The following is a 22,005-nucleotide window of genomic DNA, read 5'->3' on the forward strand; positions in this document are numbered from 1 at the left end:
ATAGACTTGATGGCTAGTGGGCGACCCAGGCACCACCTCCTGGGAGGATCCAGGAGCTGCGTGGACAAAGGCAGGGAGGTGTCGGGTAGGGGCTGGAGGTGGGGGACATGGAGAGCAGCCTTGCAGAGCCAGATGTGGGGCTCCAGAAGATGTCTGGGGCCGATACAGCTGGAGGCCCAGCAGCACTTTGCCAGCAGTGGGGCTTGGGAGCTCCTCTGCAGGTGTTTCCGTGAAGCCTGTGGGCCTAAGGGCCCTAGTTGCTGTCTGTGCTCCTAGGTGGCCAGAGTCCGGTTTGGAGATTCACAGGTACTTGCCCACTCCGTCTGCTGGGCCACCGGCCCCCCCAGAGGCTGCGAGTCTCATTTATTCATTAAGCCATTTACTATGGGGATGGGTGGGCGGTACTGGGTGCCATCTGGTGCCAGGGCAAGGGCAGGCCCCAGGGTGTGCCCGCGGGAGCCAGGCCAGGTCCACGTTCCGGGATCGGGGTTCACGTGCTAAGATAGTCCGCGGCGCGGAGTGACAGGAAGACGTCGGCCTTGCACTGGAACATGGCTCGGCCGTCGGGGAGCCGCTCGCAGCTCTGCAGGTTCCGGGTAACGTCCTCGACGCACACGGCCTGGGGGCGGGGGGAGGATGAGGGGGCGTCCGCACCCCTCCAGCGCCCCGCACCCTCCAGCGCCCAGTACTCACAAGGCTCCGCAGGCTGGGGCGCAGCTCCGGGAAAGGCTCCAGCCCGTCCCGGGGGTCCCGTGCCCACGGAGGGGCTCGGAGCGCCGCGCGTACGGCGACCTGCGGAAGCCGGACAACAGCCCCGCGGCGCAACCCACGGAGTAGTAGGCCGGCCCCGCCGCCTGCTTGTACCACGCGAGGCCGGGGGGCGCCAGCAGCAGGCACAGCGCCAAGGCGGCGGCCACCACTATCGCAAGCCCGGCCATGGGGACGCGGGCGGCGGCGGGCGGCGGGGCGCGAAACAGCAGCACCGGCGCTTTATATCTGCGGCTGGGCGGGGCGAGGTGCGAGGGCGGACGCCGGGACGCAGGGGCCTCCCCATCCCAGAGGGAGAAGCCCCATGGGGTCAGCGCCTATTGGGCACAGGGGCGCGCTGGAGGAACAGATGGTCGAGAGCTTGGTGGAGACGCCCCCTTCTCCCCCACCCCGGCCCACCTCCCCGTTTCTGACCCTGCCTGCTCTTACTGGGAGGCGGCCCCCAGGCCACTCCCACCAACCTTGGTCCCTCCTGGGTCTGGCCTCAGTGGGAGCGGGGGCAGCAGTGCTGCACTGAACCCTCAACCAGTCCGATGGCGCCCCAGCCCCGAGTCACCCCCGGAGGTCCCCAGCACTCATGAGGCTGGAGAGAGAGCCACTGGCTGCACTGTGCCCAGGGGACAAACGAGCAGTTCCCACCCTAAAGGGAAACTGACCAGAGGACAAGGGCTTCTTGAGGAGGCACGGAAGTCTGGGAGGGCCTGGGGCCAGAAGTCAGTTTCAACAACTGGTCTGGTCCTCAGAGCTGATGGCAGGACAGGCAGAATGGCTCACAGGAGCAATGAGGGGAAGCCAGGAGAGAGCATTTGCAAAGGCAGGTGCTGTGATCCTGTGCCACCATGGCGGAGAGAGAGCTGAGGTTATGGGATCCTGAGAGGACCTGGTGTGGCCCCTGAGCTTCCCGGGAGAGGGCAGATGGCTGGACTCTGGGTGTGTGCGGGGCCTGGCAGGCAGCTGTGTGTCCAGCTCAAGGGGACCAAGCAGGCCCTGGGAGGACTGGGCTGGAACCCAGGAAAGAGTGGAGAGGAGCCCACCTGGCAGGGAAGGGGCAGTGGCCTGCCAGGAGGACCATGTGACCTGTGGCAAGCTGTGGACCCCTCTGGGGTGAGTGCACCTGTCCCAGTGCAGGAAGGCTAAAAGCCTGGAGGCTGGGCTCAGGGTCTGGCACCCCAGGCATGTGGGTACTTCCTGTCACAGGAGAGCATTCCCCAGGGAAGGAAGGACTTCAGGGAGGGGAGGCGGACTGGGGGTAGGCCAGATGGAGGCCAGGCCCCGCAGTGGGACCCTCTACAGTTGCCACAGCCCACTTCTCAGTGAGGGCTGGTCTTCCTACTGGTCTGTGAGCTCCTTGGTGACCCTGCATCCAGACAGTGTAGACAGGCCCCTAGAATAGAGCTGCTGCCTAGAAACTGGCAGCTAAGTAGGAGCACCCAGGAGGCTGAACCCAAGGGTCCAAGATGGAGGGCACACAGCAGGCGACGTCAGCCATTAGGCTTGCTCAGCCACCCGTCCTCCTGCTCACACTTTCCAAACATCCTGGCCACGTGCCTTCCCAGGACAGACACCAGCACAAGGGCCCTGGCAGTTGGGTTTCTGGGCAAGGAGCACATGACCTCCAGGTTCTGTGAGGGCTTCCTTTCCTCTGGGCACAATGTTCAGATGGGAAGCATGGTACCACATGGGTGACCATGCACTGCCCAGTCTTCTCGCCTGGGGACTGGGGACAGGTAGAGTACCATAAACGTGCTCAGCAACCAGCTACAGGACAGTGGCCCCGAGGGGGGAGGTCATCGAGAATAGACTGGAAGGAGCCAGTGCTCACAAGACATGCAGCCTGCAGCGGTCTCCACCAAGAAGCTGCACAAGACCATTAGGTCTGGGACCGCTGCCCCCCAGGGGCCACCACCCCATGGGAGCTGTGGTGGAACAGAAGTGCTCAAAGATGGCCCAACGGCTGTCCTTCCCTAGGAAGGGAGACCCTCAGACACCTGCGGACACATCCTAACGTCAAGGACATCAGCCCTGACAAGGAGCTGGCTTTCAGTTGGAGCAGGGGAGAAAGGGATCAAGAAAACCCATCACAGCTGCCTCAGCGGAGCCGGTTCAGCACCACCAGCACCTGCTCAGGGAAGGCCCACCGGCAGGAGGAACCAAAGCAGTGGCCACCAGCTGTGTCCTGCCAAGGTCCTAACGACCAGCCTGAAGAGTAGTCCCCAGGCCTCCGCACGGCTAGTCTCTTCAAGCCGCTGAGCCCGTCCCTCCTACCCCGGCTCCTCCGGCTGATCCCAAGCTCCTTCTCCTCCAGGGGATGTGACTCAGGGCCTCGTGGAAACACATCGAGATGTTTATTCATGAGAGTTTTCATTTCGGCACACACCAAGACAGCCTCAGCACCAAGAAAACAAGCAACAGGAGGCCTCTGGCCAGGCTCATGTGGTTTAATGAGTTTTACTTATTGGATAAAAGTGTCAGTGTTGTGATGGAAAAAAACAACCGCAGCTCCAGTCCTCGTTTCAACTCTGTCACAGCCCAAAGGGGACTGTCCCAGTGGAAACCATGGCCACCCAGAGCCAATGTGGGGGTGGGGCCGTCTCAGGGCGAGGGGGGAGTAAGGCAGTGCAGCCTCACTCCTTGAACTTCCACTCCTGGCGGCACATGGGGCAGTGCTGCTGCACCTGCTGCGCATTGAGCCACTTGAGGATGCAGTGCATGTGGAAGCAGTGCGAGCACTGGCCCCACACCAGCGGGCAGTCGTCACCTGGCACCTTGCCTGCGGGTGGGATGAGAGGACTAGTGAGTCACAGAGCTCGGGACAAGCCAGGTGGGGGATGTGCACCCAGGGTGGCCTTGTGTCTTAGAGAGGACAGGTTTCAGGAGTGAAACCACAGATTCTGCCGTGCAGCTGCCCCAGGTAAACATCTGCAAAGCCCACCCAGGCTGCTCCTGCTTCCACTCTCCCCTCGCAAGGGGGAGCAGCTCAGGGAGCTCAGCGGCAGGAAGAGCTCTGGCCTCCCAGGGGCTGGGCCCATCTGCAGACACACCACAGCTCTGCCATCACCTGGCACCTGTGATGCCAAGAAGGTTACATCAGTGTGTCAAGGAGCCTGCAGAGGTGACCCGCCTCTGAGCGGTGAACTATTCCTCTTGATCAAGGTGAGGTGGGCTGGGGCCTTGGGACCTAGATGGCTCCTTCCTTAGGCAGCAGGGACCCAGTGCAGTACCAGGGAGTGGGCTGGTGGCAGCTGGGAGTGATACAGCACTACCTTCCATTTCCTCTCCATTTCTAGCCTAAAAGGATCCTACCTCCAAGGCCCAGGGCACCTGCTGCTGGCACTCCACCCCACACACCTGGAAATGCTACCTCTGTGGAGAGGGCCTGGCACAGAGAGGACATGCTACACTGCCTGTCATCAAGAGAAACTAGCCTCTCTCTGATTTTCAAGAATCTAGAAAACCCCATCACGCAGCTGGTGCCAGTAGAGCACAATGGCCGCCCCCAGCCATCAGGCAGCTGGTGCCAGCAGAGCACAGTGGCCTCCCCCAGCCTCGAGTCAGGTCCCCATGGGCATTAAGGAGCTGCAGCTTGCTTTCTCCACCCTCTCTTAGGGGTGTCATTCCCCCAATCATTGCCCTGGGGGCCCTTCACGCCTATCAAACACGAGCTGTATCCAGATGTCACTAGCACATAAACACGGTGGACCAGCCGGACAAGCCAGGGTGAACAGGGTACATCCTGTCCACGAAGTGGTTCCTAAGTGCAGGGCTGAACCCCTGTGACCACAGGGCTGGGCTGGTCACCTGTGGTCCTGGTCCTCATTCTTGACACCAAACACAGGGACAGTTGACTGTACGATGCGTTAAAGAGATAACACCATGGCTGAGCCACATGACAATGCTCTCATGTAGCACCTACAAAACCTCATGTAGCACCTGCTCCGAGCTGCACAAGGGGCTGGGAACCTGGCCTGTGCTCTCATCCAACCTCACGGTGCTCCCGCAGCCTCCGTCACCCGACCTGACAGACAGGAGGCCAGGGCCACACGACTCACGACGGCAGATGCCACTGCCTGAAGGGACCAGGAGGCTGGTATGGGTGCCAGGTCTTAAATATCCTTCAATGTCTGCTGAAAACACTCAGCTCCTTCCCAATTCGCAAGCAGCCCCTGCCCCACAGTGGTACCTAAACCCCACGGAGCCAGAAGGGATGGGCACTTCCATCTTTCTACTCTTTGGTTTGGGGCAGTGTTCCTCAATCTTTCAAAAAAATCCTTTCAATAACGAAACGCCACACCCTTTCTGAAACTTTTATGACAAAACAAACAGAAAATAATTTACTTGGCCAATACAAAACGATCTAACTCACTCTGCTTCCCAGGCCAGGGGGGGTGGGGTGAGTAGGACTCTGTGCCAGGAACCCACAGAGTGTGACACCTGATTTATATTGGTTCCCACCCACCCAGGGTCTTTCCAACCTCAGCAGAACTATGCTTGGAATCACCCCTAACACATTAGTCCCTACAAACAGAGTCTGGAAGAGGGTGAGCAGGGGCCAGCCAGCCTGTTGGTGGGGGTACCCAGCCATCCTGTCCGTTTGAGGGAGGGCTCCTGGAGGCAGCCCGCCGGGGCATCTGACAGCACAAGTGCAAGCCGACAGTGACTCATGCCAGCGCCGGTGGAATCTTCTTAACAAGACTTTCACTCCCAAAGCCCAGGGACGAGGAGCAGATTTATGACAGCCTGAGTCACTCTGGATTCTCCATAGGAGTTCCATTTCAGCAGAGAGAAACCCAGTGTCACTTGATCTGTATAGAAAGCGCCCTGGCCTAGCCAAACACTTTGCTCATTACAACTGGCTCACTCTAACCTCATAACTAGCAGGTCCAAAGTTCAGACTCTAAACCCCCTCTTCCTAGCAGCCAGCACACGTGAGCAAGCACCGCACACTGGGATGCGGCCCCTGGTGCCATCTCAGACACAAAGACTCACTGGCCCACATTAGGCCGAGGGAATGGCCACATAAATGCTTCCGAGGACTTTTCTGTTCAGAGGTCACAATCTGCTGCTGAGGAAGTTGCAAGTACCTACCCACAGCCTGTGCTGTACCCTTAGGAAGGGTGGTTTTAAATGGATTAAACCAAGCCAGACCTTGTGCTTCTACTTTCCTTCCCTGTTATGTAAAACCTCATCAAGTAGAGCCAATCACTGACTTCCCAAGATTATATCCCACCTGTTTGATTAAATCAGGATAGATTAGCCCCTGAGTGATGACATTTCCTCTCAGGAGATGTAAAGATTAAGACTAAGATAAAATGATATTTGCACTACAATTCAATAATTTCAATTTCATGGTAAGAAACAAAAACCTATGATTATTCCAATGCTCACAGCCCCACAGTGACAGGCCTGGTCACTGACTTCTCATCAGTCCCCAAGTCCCACTTCTCTCTTGGGACCACCCTTGTCCCCTAGGCAAAGCCTCAGATCCTTTCAGTTGGGTCTGACTAAAAACTAAATTCACTGGTGCAAAAATCTGCTTCTGACCCAAATATATAACCAAACACTTTCATTTCACAGAATACAGTGGGGACAAAGGAACAAGGCAAAAGACACCACCAAGAAGAAATCTGATAAAACCTGAGCGCAGGCATTCTGCAAGACAACACTTTCTGAAATAATTAGATGTCTTTTTTAAAAAGGGACAGAGAACTCGAAACAGAACTGCTCTAGATTAAGTAGCGAAGGAACAAAGTGATCACACCTTGGGTCCTGGCTCACCCCACCCAATAATAAAAAGACATTTGGGGGGCTTCCCCGGTGGTGCAGTGGTTGAGAGTCCGCCTGCGGATGCAGGGGACATGGGTTCGTGCCCCGGTCCGGGAGGATCCCACATGCCGCGGAGCGGCTGGGCCCGTGAGCCATGGCCGCTGAGCCTGTGCTCCTCAACGGGAGAGGCCACAACAGTGAGAGGCCCGCGTACCGCAAAAAAAAGACATTTGGAAACAACTAAAGAAATCTGAATAAGGACTAGGAATGAGGGGCAACAGTAAAGAACTATCGTCATGTTATCTGATGTGACAACAGTGGTGGGTAAAAGTCAGCACTACATTTAGAGACGCAGCTGAAGTGAGTGGGGTGAGGCTTCATATCTAGCATTAACTTTAAAACATCTGGGCAAAAACAAATATAGACACGTTACTCACTGCTCTATGTGCTGCATGGGGGATGACCTTATAACATTACGTTTTTGTGTTCGCTTGAGAATTTTCAAATAAAAGGTTTTAACACAACTTTTTGTTCCACGTGTCTCATAGCGACTTCCATCAGGATAGGAAGCTGTGCTCTTTTTCTTACAAAACTTTTGACGGGGTCTTTGTACAAATATGGGCCCAAATAGCCTGGCTTTTCTCTATTAACTTTTCCTGGGGAAAGGAAACCAAACCCTAGGGACGCTGCGCAGGTATTTCTAGGGACACGTCAAGGCCGAAGGGTAGGCAAAGCTCGAGAGAGAGCGGGCAGGGTGCACTCACAGTCCGGGCAACAGCCATTGAAGGCCATCCGGCAGATGCCGCAGTTCTCGTCGTTGGCCACCCAGAGCCAAGTGGCCACACCGTTCCAGCACTTGATCTTCACCTTCATGGCGCGGGAAGCCTGCGGGGAGGAAAGAGACCACGAGGCTCCGTTGAGTATGCGAAGCTACAGCACTTGTGAGCCAAAGAAGGAGTGCCGCCCCGAGCCAGAGGGTCAGCGCAAGCAGGAGTCGCCGCCGAAGGGCAGCACAAGCTGTCTACAAGGGGGCTGGGGCTGGGACCGACTCCTCGGGAAACCAGGACGCTCAAGGCGTCTGGCAACACCGCACTTCTGCGCGGGCGTCCAGAGAAAGGCGCGTCGGATTCCGTTAACAATTGCAAAAACGTGCTCTGCGCAACTTCTGAAAGGGACATGACTGACGGGGTGAGAGATGGAGACCCACGCCCGCTCCCTACGAGGTCACGCCGTAACAACCCCGGGCCAGGTCGCGCAAGCCGCACCCGCTCCCCGCCGCGGGACTGGGGTGCGGGGTCTGAGTGCGGTGGGGGAGGGGCAAGGGAGGGTCGGCACGCCCGGCCCCGCCCCAACGGCCTCACCCCCGCCGACCTAATCGCGCGCCGCCCCACCCGCTTTCAGTTGGCAGCGCCGGCGCCGCGCGGGAAGGTATGTAAACGACTGCCGCCGCGGCCCGGCAATTCTCAGCGGCGCCTGCCGAGCCCCTTGGCCCAGCGCGCACGCGCCGCCTCGCTCCTTGCCGACGCCACCGACCCACAGCCAATCCACGGCCGCTCCGAGGACGCGGCACCGGAAAACCCCGGGCGGCGCAGGAAGTGACGTGCCGACGTGCTGACGCGCGGGCTCGAGCCGAGGCCGATTCCGCGCCCGCCATGGCCGACAAAATGGATATGTCTCTGGACGACATCATTAAACTGAACCGGAGCCAGCGAGGCGGCCGCGGCGGGGGCAGGGGCCGCGGCCGGGCCGGCTCCCAGGGCGGCCGCGGAGGCGGGGCGCAGGCCGCAGCGCGAGTGAACCGAGGCGGCGGACCCATTCGGAACCGGCCGGCCATCGCCCGCGGCGCGGCGGGCGGCGGCGGCAGAAACCGGCCGGCGCCCTACAGCAGGGTGAGTGCGGAGGCTGGGTGGCGGGCCGCGGCAGGGGAACGGGCCGGCGGCGCGGCGCCGGGGCGGGCAGCCAGCCGGCCAACCGGGCTGGAGGGCGAGGGCGCCGGCCGGCCGAGCGGACGGGGAGGTCGCGCGCCGGCCGGGCTCCAAGGCGGAGACCCCGGCGGCCTTTGTCTTGGTTGGGCGCCCGGCCTCATGGCGCCGGGGGCCGAAGGGCCGTTGGCGCGACCGCCCGGGAGATGGGAAGTTAGGTGGAGGGAAGTGAAAAGTTGCGGGACGTGTGGCCCCGACGGTCGGCTGCGGCCTGGAGTGGGCGGGAAGTGGGGGCTGCGGGTCCCTCTACGCGCCTTCCTCCCTGCCGTGATGGGGGAGGGTCTTGCTATGGCCGTGAGGTCGAGGGCTAGCCCTGGAGTGAGACTCACGGGTCTCTTTCTGTTCTTATCTTTACTTTTTATTTAGCCGAAACAACTTCCTGACAAATGGCAACATGACCTTTTCGATAGCGGTTTTGGGGGTGGTGCCGGCGTGGAGACCGGTGGGAAACTGCTGGTGTCAAATCTGGATTTTGGAGTGTCTGACGCTGATATTCAGGTAAGGGACTGGAGCTTCTCGGTGGGCAGGTTACCCCGCACGGAATTGATTGTGGTGTTTGGGACGTAGCCCTGAATCCCCACCCACCTTAGGACAGTGAGCCCTCCCAGGCACCCAAGGGCTAGCCACTGTGCCCTGTAAGGGGCTCCAGGAATGCAAAGGAGAGGTCAAGCTAGAGTTGAAAGTCTGAGCAGTGGGTCAGTTTGTGCTGGAAGACAGGCCCCCAGCTTAGTCTGAGGAGCCGCTGCTCTTCGTTACTAAGACGTGTTCGTTCTGTGGATGAAGGCCCTTCGCCTAAGCTTTTCTAACAGAAGCTTGGTTGAATGTGTGTCGTTTCTGTGTTATTGAAAAACTAGGCTATTTGCCTTCTTTACTTTGTGCCTGTTTTAACGGTTTGTTGGGAGGAGAAAGCCTTTCATTTGTAGAACTGACAAAGCACAGAAGCAGGATGGTGCCAGCATCACTTTGGCTCCATTTGCCTTAAGGCCTATGTCTTATATGGAATTTTGTTCCCTGTTTTATTCTCACTTATTTTCACTTCCTGGGTTTTGTTAGTGTCATGATTCTCTAACTCATCTTTGGTTGAAGCCTCCTTTTCTTCTTTCTTTTCTTTTTTTTTTCTTTCTTTTTTTTCTTTGATTGAACCCCAAAGGCATTTAAATTTGCTTTCTATAATGATATCTTGGGGGTCAGTCCAGGAGATGGCTGGGTCAGGGTACTGGGCCTTCCTGGGTTCAATTTCCCAGAGCCCAGCCACTTTACTTTACCGTGGGAGGACAGAGCAAGGCCGGTGAGCACTCACAGTGTCTCAACACTTTTTTTAAGGTGGTTTCTGGCATCCACTGGAAACCGCTTTTGGTGAACTCCACTTCCCGCTGTGTGCCTGCGGCCGGAGTAGCCCCACACTCTGGGTTCCCTCTCCAACTCCCAGCCTGCCTGAGGTCAGGGCAGTTTCCATGGCAGCGCTTGACTTCAGGCTTTGCGGCAGGCTTGAGTAGGAGGAGAGGGAAAGGTGAGCCAGAATCTGCCCTGGGGGAGGGGCTGGGTCAGGGCTCCCAGTCAGCGGGCCCTTGGAGCTGGTCCACAAGTGGATAGAGCCCCTTGCTCTGTGATCTTGACCTTTGCTGCTTCTTGGCACAGTCCTTGGGTGTGTTGTAAATTTTCCTTTGTTGAAGAAGATAGCGACTTAATCTTGTGCCCTTCACTGGTGGGCTTTGTGATCCTTTACCTGCATCGTGGTGCAGATGTCAGGTCCCCAAGTGGGCAGGAGCCCTCGGGCCCAGCTGCTCTTGGAAATTGTTGTCCCACCTGTCCCATCCCATACCCCAGACCCTACTACCACTGCCCTGCCCCCAACATGTATGTCTGCCTCCCAGGGAAATACCCCAAAGCAGTTCATACTTCCAGGGAGTGTCCCTGGGGCGCCAGAAGAAAAACTGCTTTGCTGACAACTGCTCTTTCTGACTCTCAGGAACTCTTTGCTGAATTCGGAACTCTGAAGAAGGCGGCTGTGCACTACGACCGATCCGGCCGCAGTTTAGGAACAGCTGATGTGCACTTTGAGCGGAAGGCAGATGCACTAAAAGCTATGAAACAGTACAACGGTGTCCCTTTGGATGGTGCGTTTGGGATTGGCCCAGAAAGGCTACAACACTGTAGGCAGTTTGTGGAGCCTGGGGCTGGCCCCAGCCCTGCAGGAGTAGGACCCCCTCTACCTGAGGACACTTTGCATTCGCCCCTTTGTCTCTCTCTTCCATTCTGCCACTTCTCATGCTGCCCCGTACATCTGGACCAACCTCTTGTGAACCCCCATCCAGCAAGCTACATTCCTCCCCTCCTTCAGCTCCTTCCGGAAGATTCACTTCTGTGAAGGCTTCTCAGAACCACCATAGTACACCTCTGAGTACCGGGCTGTAGTCGTAAAGACAAAGGTACTTTTCCGCTTGTGAGCACCCCGGACACCTGACAGACACCCACCTACACTGGGTGAGAAGGAGCAAGGAGGCGCTGGTGGGGCTGTCGTTGGCAACATTTCATTCTCCCACCAGCATCTCCAGGCTGTTGCTCTTGTTGGGAGCATTGAGATGCACAGCGCCCCTTTCTAGTGCTTGCATGGAGGCCAGGGTGTGTGCCGCCAGCAGGCCTCAGAGCCCTCTAACAGGAGCTGGTCCTCTTGTGTTCTTTGCCGCAGGCCGCCCCATGAACATTCAGCTCGTCACCTCACAGATTGACACACAGCGGAGACCTGCACAGAGGTGAGTTTGGGGCCTCTGGGCGGGGCTGGCCTGTGGGTGTCCACTTACCCCGCAGACCTTTCCAGGCACGTGAGCAAGTTCCCTTTTTTTGGTAGCATAAACAGAGGCGGGATGACTAGAAACCGTGGTTCGGGAGGTTTTGGTGGTGGCGGTGGCACCCGGAGAGGCACCCGTGGAGGCAGCCGGGGCAGAGGCAGAGGAACCGGCAGGAGTTCAAAGCAGCAGCTTTCTGCAGAGGAATTGGACGCCCAGCTGGATGCTTATAATGCAAGAGTAAGTCCCAGAGGAAGACTGGGTGGGGGCCGGTCAAAGACCAACTGGAGGAGGACCTCATTTTGAGCGAGAACCTCTCTTTCTCTGTTTCAGATGGACACCAGTTAAACAGACTGGCAAATCCGTGCATGGACCAGGACCCGGAAGTCTCGTCCGTGCTCCCTGGTGGGAGGGGTGACAGACTGGGGCTGTGTGGCCAATGATGGATTTGTTTCCTTTATGTTCTAAAATAGGATTTAAAATTCATGTAAAGGTTTCTTTTTTTTTTTTTCTTTCTTTTTTTTTTTTTTTAATTCTCAAACAGACCTGTTTTGTACTGAGTTATTTTTGGGATAAATTTTACTGGTTGTTGTTGTGGAGAAGGTGGTGTTTTCACCTTTGCCATAATAAAATAGAAATGTGTGTAGAGCTGGAACTGTTTAATTCATCTCACTCTTGGAGTCCTCACCTGGGCCAGAACTCTGGTGTGGTCTGGCGGGCAGGGGGGACACAGGATCTGAGGGGGAAATGGGGCAGGCCTGCCAGGCACGTGGCACTTGGCCTGCAGATTGGAGTTAGTCCTGCAGGAGGATGGTGGCTGCCCCTCTCCCATCTCTGTTCCCGCAGATCCGAACTCCTTTCTCTCCACCCCCAACCCCGGTAGGTGGGAGGATGTGGAGCAGTGGTCCTCAGCCTGCAGCTGCCTGTGCACTGCCTGCACAGCCAGGTGAGGGGCGGGGTGGGGTGGGGCGGGGTGCCCTGTGTTTCTGCCAGATTTCATATGGCTTCTGGGTTGAACTGTTCCTTTCCTTCTGATGCTCTGGTTCTCAGAAATGTGATTTAGCAGTTCTGACTTTGCAACATAATCCCCTCATGTTTTTCGTCTTTTGTGTCATCAAGGAAGGAGCACTGCGTTAGGGTGTTTTCTTAGTTGCGTACTTGGTGATGTAGCTAGTGGGAGCTGCGGAAGAATATAACTCGATCTGCAGAGAACTGGAGGGGCTGGCAGACACGGGTGCCCATCTGGACCACTCCTGGGACAGACTAGAGCTGGACAGTGACGTCACACGCTTGAACGCCGGTGACCTGCCGTGCAGTTTCTGTGGTTCAGGAGGGGCCGAGATCCCTGTGGAATGCAGGGCACGGACGCCCCTTTGTGCCCCCTCTCCTGAGGGCATGCCTGTGAGCTACTCACAGGGTCCTGGTTCTGTGGCTCACAGGTACATTCCGGGGTGGGAGGGGGAACCTTTATCACCTGATGCTGGGTTGGTTAGAACATGGTGATAGCTTTTTGAGAATAGAGACTGTGGGGAGGGGTGGGTGGGGGCCTGCAGAATGGAGCTCAGAGTCACCCCAGCCTTATGGCAGCCATTGGTTCTTCCGGAGGCAGCTGCCATGGTCTGCAGCTCAGGAGGCTTTCAGGCTTCCATGTTTGGGATGGGGCTGGAGTGAATCACGAGGAAGGGGTGTGATTAAGGGGTGGCCTTTTAACTGTCAGTTACCAAGCTATCACTGCAGATCCAGCGGCTGCCACTTGAGCTGCCTGAGCCATGTTAGGCGCTTAATGGAAAGATGGGTGAGGTGACTCATCCCTGCCCTCAGAGGAGCCCAGTCTAACAGGAAGGGATCGTCCAGGGCCTGGCTTTAGGTGCCATGGTCATGAGGGGTGGGTGTGGTAGAGGTTGGACCATCTGGGCAGAGCTGGGCAGCATCCCTGAGGAGGTGGCCTTGGGCTAAGCAGGCACGTTCCAGGCAAGGAGACTGCTTTCTGGATGTTGGGAGAGGCGGTAGGACATCTTGCTCTGCTCCGCCTGGAAGCTGAAGAGCACCTGATTGAGGGGTGCGCTGGGCCCAGGTCAGAGGCTGTAAATGGTGGGACTAGTGGCCCCTGGGATGGGGAGCCGTGGGCTGTTGGCTCAGGTGTTTGGAGCTAGTGATGGCCAGGATTTGGGGGCTTGTGGGGCATCGTGAGGAGTGGCCAAGGGGTGCTGCATGGGAGGAGGATGTCTTTAGTGAAGAGAAAGTTTCAGGAAGAAAGCAGGCCATGGACAGGGGCCGTGCTCAGTGGTGGGTCCAGGTGGGCAGAAACACCGGATGTGGGTAGGCGTCCAGATGTGGACCCAGACGAGGGTTGCTTTGAGCTGGATGTCTCTGACCTGGAAGTTGGCTTGGGGACACTAGCTGGAGGCGACAGGAGTAGGCAGGGGGTGACGTCATGGTTGCTGGAGGCTGTGGTGGGGAGGCGACCGAGTCAAAAAGCCTGTGTTTTGGCAGGGAGCTGAGAGAAGCCTTCTCATGATTTTAATCCTCAGTCTTCTTATTTGTGAAATGGGAAACCCCACATTACTTCAAGGGCTGGAGGACCATGTGCTTTGCTGTTCACGTAGGGATACTCTTGGAAAGAAGGGACTGGTGAGTGTGCAGCGGCAGCTTCTGTGCTCCAAGGCGACTCAGGCTTCTGGTCACCTGAGGGCAGTGCTGGGTGTCCCTGTGATAGTCAGCACTTCCCCCAAAATACTGGTCGAATGAGTGAAAGGATAAAATAGACTTGGTGCTCTTGCACGTTTTCTCCTTCATGTTCTTTGCTCAGACGCTGGATTGCAGTCTCGCAGAACGGGTGGATGGGGCTGCCCCTCTTGCTGGGTCAGGCCCCCACTGGGATGTGCCCCAGCCCACCTCCCACCATGTGGTATGAGTGGAAAGCTCAGTGATTGGTCCAGGAGTGGCAACACGCCTCGCCTGGCTGGTCAGTTAGTCTTTAGGATTTTCAAAGGTGTTGAGAAGAAAGCCAGCGCCAGGTAGGGTGGCACACCCACAGGGACTGGGGCTTCTGGGCTCTGATGGGATGCTCAGGTGGAGAGGAGCCACTCAGCTCCTGGGTGTGTTCCTGACATTTGCTTGGTTGAGCAAAGATACACGTGGTTTACAGAGCAACGTGGATAAGGAGGAACAGCCCTGTTCCTTGGCAGGTGATGGGAAACCCAGCAGGAGCCAAGGTGCCAGAGTCGTTGAACAGTTGTCACACTTAGACATGGTTTGAAATACCAGAAGAGGAACGTTGCTGTGTCTGTGCTCAGCAACAGTTCTCTAAACAAGGGTTTTGTTCTTGCATGCAGGGAGCTGAGGCTCTAATACAGGAAACAAAAGTGAGAAATTATAGTACAGTCTAACAACTACAATAGAAATAAGTGAAGGAGAACATAGAGCATTTGTGTTCTGCTGGAACGTACATTCCAATGGGGGAAAGGTGGGAAAAGTGAAATACAGGATGTCAGGTGGTGACAAGGCTGTGTAGGAAAACAAAGCAGAGGATGGTAAGGAGTGGGGAGAGGCCTTTGCTGATGAGGTGGAGGTGTGAGCACCTGGATATTTGGAGGGGAGCCTTGCTGGCAGAGAGAAGAGCAAGTGCAAAGTTCCTGGGGTGAGAACGCCAGGACAAGCCAGAGCCTAAGCGTGGCTGGGTGGAGGGGGCAGAGGTTGTGGGGCCTCACTACTGGCTTCTGTGCTGGGCTTTGAAGGAAGTAGCCCTGTGGGGGCATCTACCAGAGGTGCAGCTTGGCTTGAGGAGGGGCCGCCAGGGCCTAGCATTTGGAGACTGACGTGGGTGACATCCACAGACAACGACTGAAAAAGCAGAGAGGATGGAGTAGGCTTTTGTGTTTTTGTTTCAATGTGTATGGAACGTGAAGTACTCTTAAAAGCACTAGTTTTTTAACTGAAAAAAAAAACACATTCAGTCAGTACAAAAGGGTAATGATGTAAACAATCACCTTCCCAACGTTGTCCAGACGAGACCCTTGTTACTTCAGGATTTTTTTTTTAATGAGAGCTTTATTAACGTGTAACTGACATACTATAGAGCTAACCCAGTTACAGTAATTTTACTACATTCACAGAGTCACAAATCCACTACCACATTCAAATTCCAGAATATTCTCATTACCCCAAAAAGAAACCCATTAGCTATCATGCCTCAGTTCCCCTCTCTTAGCCTCCACTTGTCCACTTTCCGTCTCTGTGGATTTGCCTGTTCTGGACATTTCATACAAATTGATTTATACAATATGTGACCTTAGTGTCTGGCTTCTTTACTCAGCATAATGTCTTTGAGGTTCATCGTTGTTATAGCCTGTGTTAGTATCCAGTCCTTTATCTTGCCAAATATCCTATGGTGGTTATTTCACATTTTGTTTTATCCGTTCATCAGTTGATAGATATTTGGGTTGTATCTACTTTTTGGCTATTGAAATAATGCTGCTGTGAGCATCTATGTACACATTTTTATGTGGAGGTAGTTTTCAGTTCCTGTGGAGTGGAATTGCTGGGTCATAAAGCAACTAAGTTTAACTTTTTGAGGAGTCGTGGATCTTTCCACAGCAGCTGCACCATCTTGCATTCCAGACAGCAGTGATAAGGGCTCCAACTTCCCCACTTTCTTGCCAGTAGTTGCCGTCTATTTTTTTATTTTAGCCATCTATAGGGTGTGAAGTGGGTTCTCATTGTGGTTTTGCTTTGCAGTTTCTTTTCTTTATAATCTTTCTTTTTTTAAATGTCTGGATTGAATAATAGTTATCATGGATAACACGTTCCTCCCTGGACAATTTGGAGGCCTTTCCTTGCAAACACTCATAGCCTAAATGGAATTGAATGTCCTGTTACTATCACCAACATTCATCACATTCAAGAAAATAAAATCGTAAAAGGTTGATTTAGTTGAACATGAGTACCTGTACTCCAGTTTTATAAAGATGAATACAGAGGTCTCTTTATATTACCTGTATTCTTTAGATTTTATAGAAATGCTCAATCAGAAATGATGTGATCTTCTTGAAATTGACATAGCTAGCATCTTCCCTAATCATTTCTGTTAAAGTCGGCCTATTTCTCCGTTTAACTGTGCATGTTCTTAAGTGTCATTTTGTAATTTTGATATTCAGATTTATAGAAAAGGAGTGAAAATCGTACAAAGAATTCCTGGATCCTCACCCAGACCCCCAGATGGAACCCGGTTCCTTTTCATTCTCTGTTTCTTTCTGAACTGATGGAGAGTAAGTTGCAGCGTGATGCCACTATACCCCTAAATCCTTCCACGTGTATGTCTTTAAAAACAAGGACATCATCTTACATAATCAGACCTTAACACTTGATAACAATACCGTTATCTGAACCACAGACCTTATTCAAGTTTAGCCAGCTGACCTAATAGCCTGTGTTGTAAATGCTTTCTCTGGTTCACATGGAAGAGGAATGCCTGGGCCACTGCCTTGAGCTAAAGATGTCTGTAGTCGCCTGTAACTGGTAGTACTTAGCCTTTTCGTGTCTTTCACGACCTTGACACTTTTTGAAGATCAGTCTCATTGGGGATTGTTTTGCTTCGTTATGATTAGTCCAGGGTTATGTATTCCAGGCAAGAATACCACTGAAAGGGTTTCCCGTGGGGTACAGCATGGTGGTCTATCTGTCTCATTACCCATGCTGTGACCTTGCTTGTGTGGTTCAGTAGGAGCTGCCAGGTTTCTGGACTGTAGCATTATCCTTCTCCCCTTTATAAATTTATTGGAGGAGAACTTTGAGACTAAATGAATACTTGTTTCTCACCTCATTTTGCCTGCTGATTTTAGCATGCTATGATGCAATAATTATTATGGTGTTTAATGGTGAGTTTTTTACATTTCCCCCATTCTTTCAACATTAATTGGAATTTTTTTCTAAGAAAGAGCAGTCCCTTCACCATTTATTCGCTTATATATATCAGTATGGACTTGTGGGTATGTATTTGATTCTATGAGTCATAATCTGATAACTGTTAAACTCTGTTGCTCAGACTGTTAGGATTCCTCCTGTGCCCTTTTGACATGCCGTGTCCGTTTTTTTTTGGCTGCGTTATATGCAGCATGTGGGATCTCAGTCCCCCAACCAGGGATCGAACCCATACCCCCTTGCAGTGGAAGTGCAGAGTCTTAACCGCTGCACTGCCAGGCAAGACCGCCATGTCCTTTTTAAAGCACGTCCTGACTTTCTGGCCCCAGGAGAGGCTCCAGGCTCACCTTCTAGTCCCTGGCTCCTTTCATGGTGACTGTATTTAGCAACCAAGATCTGGATATTGGGTGTGCTCTTTGCTACTGAGCTGTTGTTGCATCTGAGCCCTCCCAGGACAGAGCTAGGAACTGTATATACTAATTCATGCATACGCATCTATATTCACTTCTGTATCTATTTAGCTGTATATATGCATTTTTAAAAACCATGAGTTCATACTGATATCTCTGATTCCAACCCAATTCCATAGGATTCCTTCTCACTTCCCCTTATTTGTAAATTCTTTCCCTGACAGAAACGTGGCTCTCATTATCAACATGATATTTGCTTATATGATGTAAATCCCTTAAGTGTCCACCTAACCTGATTTTAGAACTCTAACATATAGTCCTGTGAGAAGCATTTACTAATTAGGGTACAGAATTGGGTTCTTCTGTGAGTTGAGGTCAACGCATAGAAGAGTATCCAGTGAGAAAGTACTGGTTTCCAAAGTTGCTTATGCGAGTCCTTCTCTTCCACCCCCTTCAGTGTAATTTGTACTATAGTTAGTTTCTTTTGTTACACTTTGCATTCCATTGTGGCTTCCTCACATACCCTGGTTGATTTTTTTTTTTTGGTAATTTACATATATTGTCATGGAATTACATATGATTGTATAATTTTCATAAATGTTTATATGGCTTACATTAATTAGCTGTTATTATTAATGAGTCACCCTGGGATCAACTGACCATTTAGGGGAAAATAGCAATAAATAATATATATCATTAAAGATTTTAATATAAAAATAAACCATCAAAGTACCAGGAGGTAATCTCATATTAGTTTTATTTTTTTAATTTATTATTTTAAAATTTATTTATTTTAGGGCTCCCCTGGTGGCGTAGTGGTTGAGAGTCCGCCTGCTGATGCAGGGGACACGGGTTCGTGCACCAGTCCAGGAAGATCCCACATGCCGCAGAGCGGCTGGGCCCGTGAGCCACGGCCGCTGAGCCTGCGCGTCCAGAGCCTGTGCTCCGCAACGGGAGAGGCCACAACAGTGAGAGGCCTGCGTACCGCAAAAAAAAAAAAAAAATTACTTATTTTATTTATTTTTGGCTGCATTGGGTCCTTGTTGCTGCGCGCAGGCATTCTCTAGTTGCGGCGAGCGGGGGCTACTCTTTGTTGCAGTGCGCGGGCTTCTCTTTGCAGTGGCTTCTCTTGTAGTGGAGCATGGGCTCTAGGCGTGCAGGCTTCAGTAGTTGTGGCACACAGACGCAGTAGTTGTGGTTCTCGGGCTCTAGAGCGCAGGCTCAGTAGTTGTGACGCATGGGCTTAGTTGCTCGTGGCATGTGGGATCTTCCGGGACCAGGGCTCGAACCCATGTCCCCTGCATTGGCAGGTGGATTCTTAACCACGGCACCACCAGAGAAGCCCAATTCTCATTAGTTTCAAATACATCAGCTTGTGTAAGCTAGGCCAGAGTTAATTTTTATGTTATCTATGTGGGTTGTACAAACAAATTATAAAATGTTTTAGCATGTTAATTAATTGTAAATTAATATCTGTATATAAAATCAATGTGAGCATTCCAGTTTTTTTAAATGTACAAAGCCATCATAAACAAGCCATTCAAGTTACCATTAATGATTTCATAGAGTTAATATTTCTTTCTGGGTTGTTTTCTTTCTTTTTTTTTTCTTTTTTGGTCCTTGTCAAATATATAAACATCCAAGAGTTGATGATGATACTTAAAAAAATCTAATGTTCACATCTGGAGATTACTTTGGCACTAATTCATTCTAAAAATTGACAAATAAAAGCAAAGGAACAAACATTTAATGTTTTTTTCTATACAAACTGTAATTTGAAGGGATTAAATAGCTGATGACTGGAGGTTCTTTTAAAAGAATTCCAGCTAAGAAATGCAGAAATGTTAGAAAAATCACCATTTTGTGATACCTAATAAAATGTTGCATGTTGGGAAGAGTCCTCAGCAGCTGATGTGGTGATGGATGATGGTGGACCAGGCAGCTCCTGGAGCCTACTGCACCTCACTGCAGGTGGGACCAGCAGAGTGTCCCCTGAGATGAAGCATTGGGAAGCCCACAGCACCTCCCGAAATTGACCTGGGGCTCATCCCCCCTGAGATGTAAGGGGAATAGAAGACCACACCACACTACACCACACCTTAGAGGATTCACCTAGCAAATCCAGAAGTGCCCACGGGAAGTTCTCACCACAGGTGTCCTGGCTTCCTCCCCACCTAAGTGCCACAAGCATAGAAAAGGCGTCAAAAGTGACTGTGGTCTAATAAATAAGTAGTAAATTGATCTTTCTCCCTGGTTCCTGGGACAGAGCTCCTAAATCCCTTGGAATTTCCTGAATGATAGGATTGTCTTTTGTTATTCATAACAAGGCCCTTTCAATTCATGTTAATGAATGACTCTTGGTCGGCCCCTGGATAGTTTCAGGCTGGATGCTGGTCACCAGAAAGACCAAGACTTGATTACTGGGTTGGAACTCTCAGCCCCACCCACCCACTATCCCCTGACCTCTGGGGAGGGGAGAGGGGCTGGAGATTGAGTTAATCACCAACATTCAAATATTTAATAAGAACCCCCCTGCCGATGCAGGGGACACGGTTTGAGCCCTGGTCCAGGAAGATCCCATATGTCATGGAGCAGCTAAGCCTGTACGTCACAACTACTGAGCCTGCACTCTAGAACCCGAGAGCCACAAACTACTGAGCCTGCGTGCTGCAACTGCTGAAGCCCGCTCGCCTAGAGCCTGTGCTCCGCAATAAGAGAAGCCACCGCAATAAGAAGCCCCGTGCACTGCAACAAAGAGTAGCCCCCGCTCGCCGCAACTAGAGAAAGCCTGCACACAGCAATGAAGACCCAAAGGCAGCCAAAAAAAACTATATGATGCCATCATTTTAGGACATTAAATTGTCAAAGATATGTTCTTTTAAAAGATTAACACAAGCTTTTCTTGGAAAGGGTAAAACCAGGGATTTTCAGAGGTGACATGATCCTACAGGTACAAAATCTTAAGGAATTACACAAACTTTAAGAACTAGTAAATGAGGGCTTCCCTGGTGGCGCAGTGGTTAAGAATCTGCCTGCCAATGCAAGGGACACGGGTTCGAGCCCTGGTCCGGGAAGATCCCACATGCCGCAGAGCAACTAAGCCCATGCGCCACAACTACTGAGCCTGAGCTCTAGAGCCTTCAAGCCACAGCTACTGAAGCCCACGTGCCTAGAGCCTGTGCTCTGCAACACAAGAAGCCACCGCAATGAGAAGCCCGCGCACAGCAACGAAGACCCAACGTAACCATAAATAAATAAATTAATTTAAAAAAAAAGAACTAGTAAATGAGCTTAGTAAGGTTGCAGAATATAAGGATATAACATCAATACACAGAAGTCAACCAACAATTCAAAAATGAAATTAAAATTCTATTTATGTCAATACAAAAAAGAATAAAATTGGGACTTCCCTGGTTGTCCAGTGGTTAAGACTCCGCACTGCCAGTGCAGGAGGCATGGGTTTGATCCCTGGTCAGGGAACTAAGATCCCACATGCCACTCCATGTAGCCAAAAAAAAAAAAAAAAAAAAAAAAGGAACAAATTTAACAATAGAAGTGCCAGACCTGCACACTGAAAACTGAAATACTGCTGAGAGAAACTAAAGATTAAATAGTTGTGTGGGGGTGGGGGAGGGACAGACTGGGAGTTTGGGATTAACTGTTACAGAATGGATAAACAAGGTCCTACTGCATAGCACAGGGAAGTATATTCAATATCCTGGGATAAACCATAATAGAAAAGTATATAAAAAAGAATGTATATATGTGTATAACTGAGTCACTGTGTTGTACAGCAGAAATAAACACATTGTAAATCAACTATACTTCAATTAAAAAATTAAAGGACTTCCCTGGTGGTCCAATGGTTAAGACTCCCTGCTTCCACTGCAGGAGGCACGGGTTCAATCCTTGGTCAGGGAACTAAGATCCCGCATGCCACAAGGCATGGTCAAAAAAATTTTTTTAATAAATAGATGCGTAGAAATCTCATGCTTTGGGTTGGAACATTCAATATTGTTAAAATGGCAATTCTCCCCAGATTGCTTTATGAGTCAATGTAATTCCTATCGATAGGTGCTTTTGTAGAAATTGAGAACACATTTTTAAGATTTATATGGAAATTCAAAGGACCTAGAATAGCCAAAACAATTCTGAAAAGAATAATAAAGTTGGAGAACCTACACTACCAGATTTCAAAACTTACAACAAAGCTACAGCAATCAAGAGGTTGTGGCATATAGATTAAGGAACAGAATTGAGTCTATAAATAAACCCTTTTTAAGTTTATGGTGAATAAAATTTCAACAAACGTGTGAAGACAGTTCAGTGGGGAGAATTATTAGTCTTTTCAACTCTTGACACGTGTTATACACAAAA

General features: G+C 52.0%; 3 protein-coding genes across 4 annotated transcripts; 1 reads left to right on the top strand and 2 right to left on the bottom strand.

Moving 5' to 3' along the window:
• Window positions 1–183: 183 nt before the first annotated feature.
• NPB (neuropeptide B) lies at window positions 184–938 on the bottom strand (the record flags this gene model as incomplete). Its single annotated transcript, XM_079904074.1, is given in 3 exon segments — window positions 184–619; window positions 694–765; window positions 768–938. Coding segments are annotated over 3 exon segments (372 nt in total). The 3' UTR covers window positions 184–490.
• A 2,252-nt stretch (window positions 939–3,190) lies between these two features.
• ANAPC11 (anaphase promoting complex subunit 11) lies at window positions 3,191–8,062 on the bottom strand. Of its 2 annotated transcripts, none has more exons than XM_079904080.1 (3): window positions 7,923–8,062; window positions 7,296–7,416; window positions 3,191–3,538 (listed from the first exon to the last, which is right to left on the bottom strand). In XM_079904080.1, exons 2-3 carry the CDS (start codon window positions 7,402–7,404, stop codon window positions 3,393–3,395), a joined length of 255 nt encoding a protein of 84 aa, XP_079760206.1. In that variant the 5' UTR covers window positions 7,405–7,416; window positions 7,923–8,062; the 3' UTR covers window positions 3,191–3,392. The 2 variants fall into 2 exon arrangements, with proteins under 2 accessions (XP_079760206.1, XP_079760207.1); XM_079904081.1 differs by having other exon boundaries at window positions 7,903–8,037.
• Window positions 8,061–12,051, top strand: ALYREF (Aly/REF export factor). Its single transcript, XM_079904066.1, has 6 exons — window positions 8,061–8,420; window positions 8,880–9,011; window positions 10,483–10,630; window positions 11,203–11,266; window positions 11,362–11,539; window positions 11,633–12,051. Exons 1-6 carry the CDS (start codon window positions 8,184–8,186, stop codon window positions 11,645–11,647), a joined length of 774 nt encoding a protein of 257 aa, XP_079760192.1. The 5' UTR covers window positions 8,061–8,183; the 3' UTR covers window positions 11,648–12,051.
• Window positions 12,052–22,005: the final 9,954 nt, after the last annotated feature.

Source organism: Stenella coeruleoalba, assembly GCF_951394435.1.
Source record: "Stenella coeruleoalba genome assembly, chromosome: 19".
Lineage (NCBI taxonomy): Eukaryota > Metazoa > Chordata > Mammalia > Artiodactyla > Delphinidae > Stenella > Stenella coeruleoalba.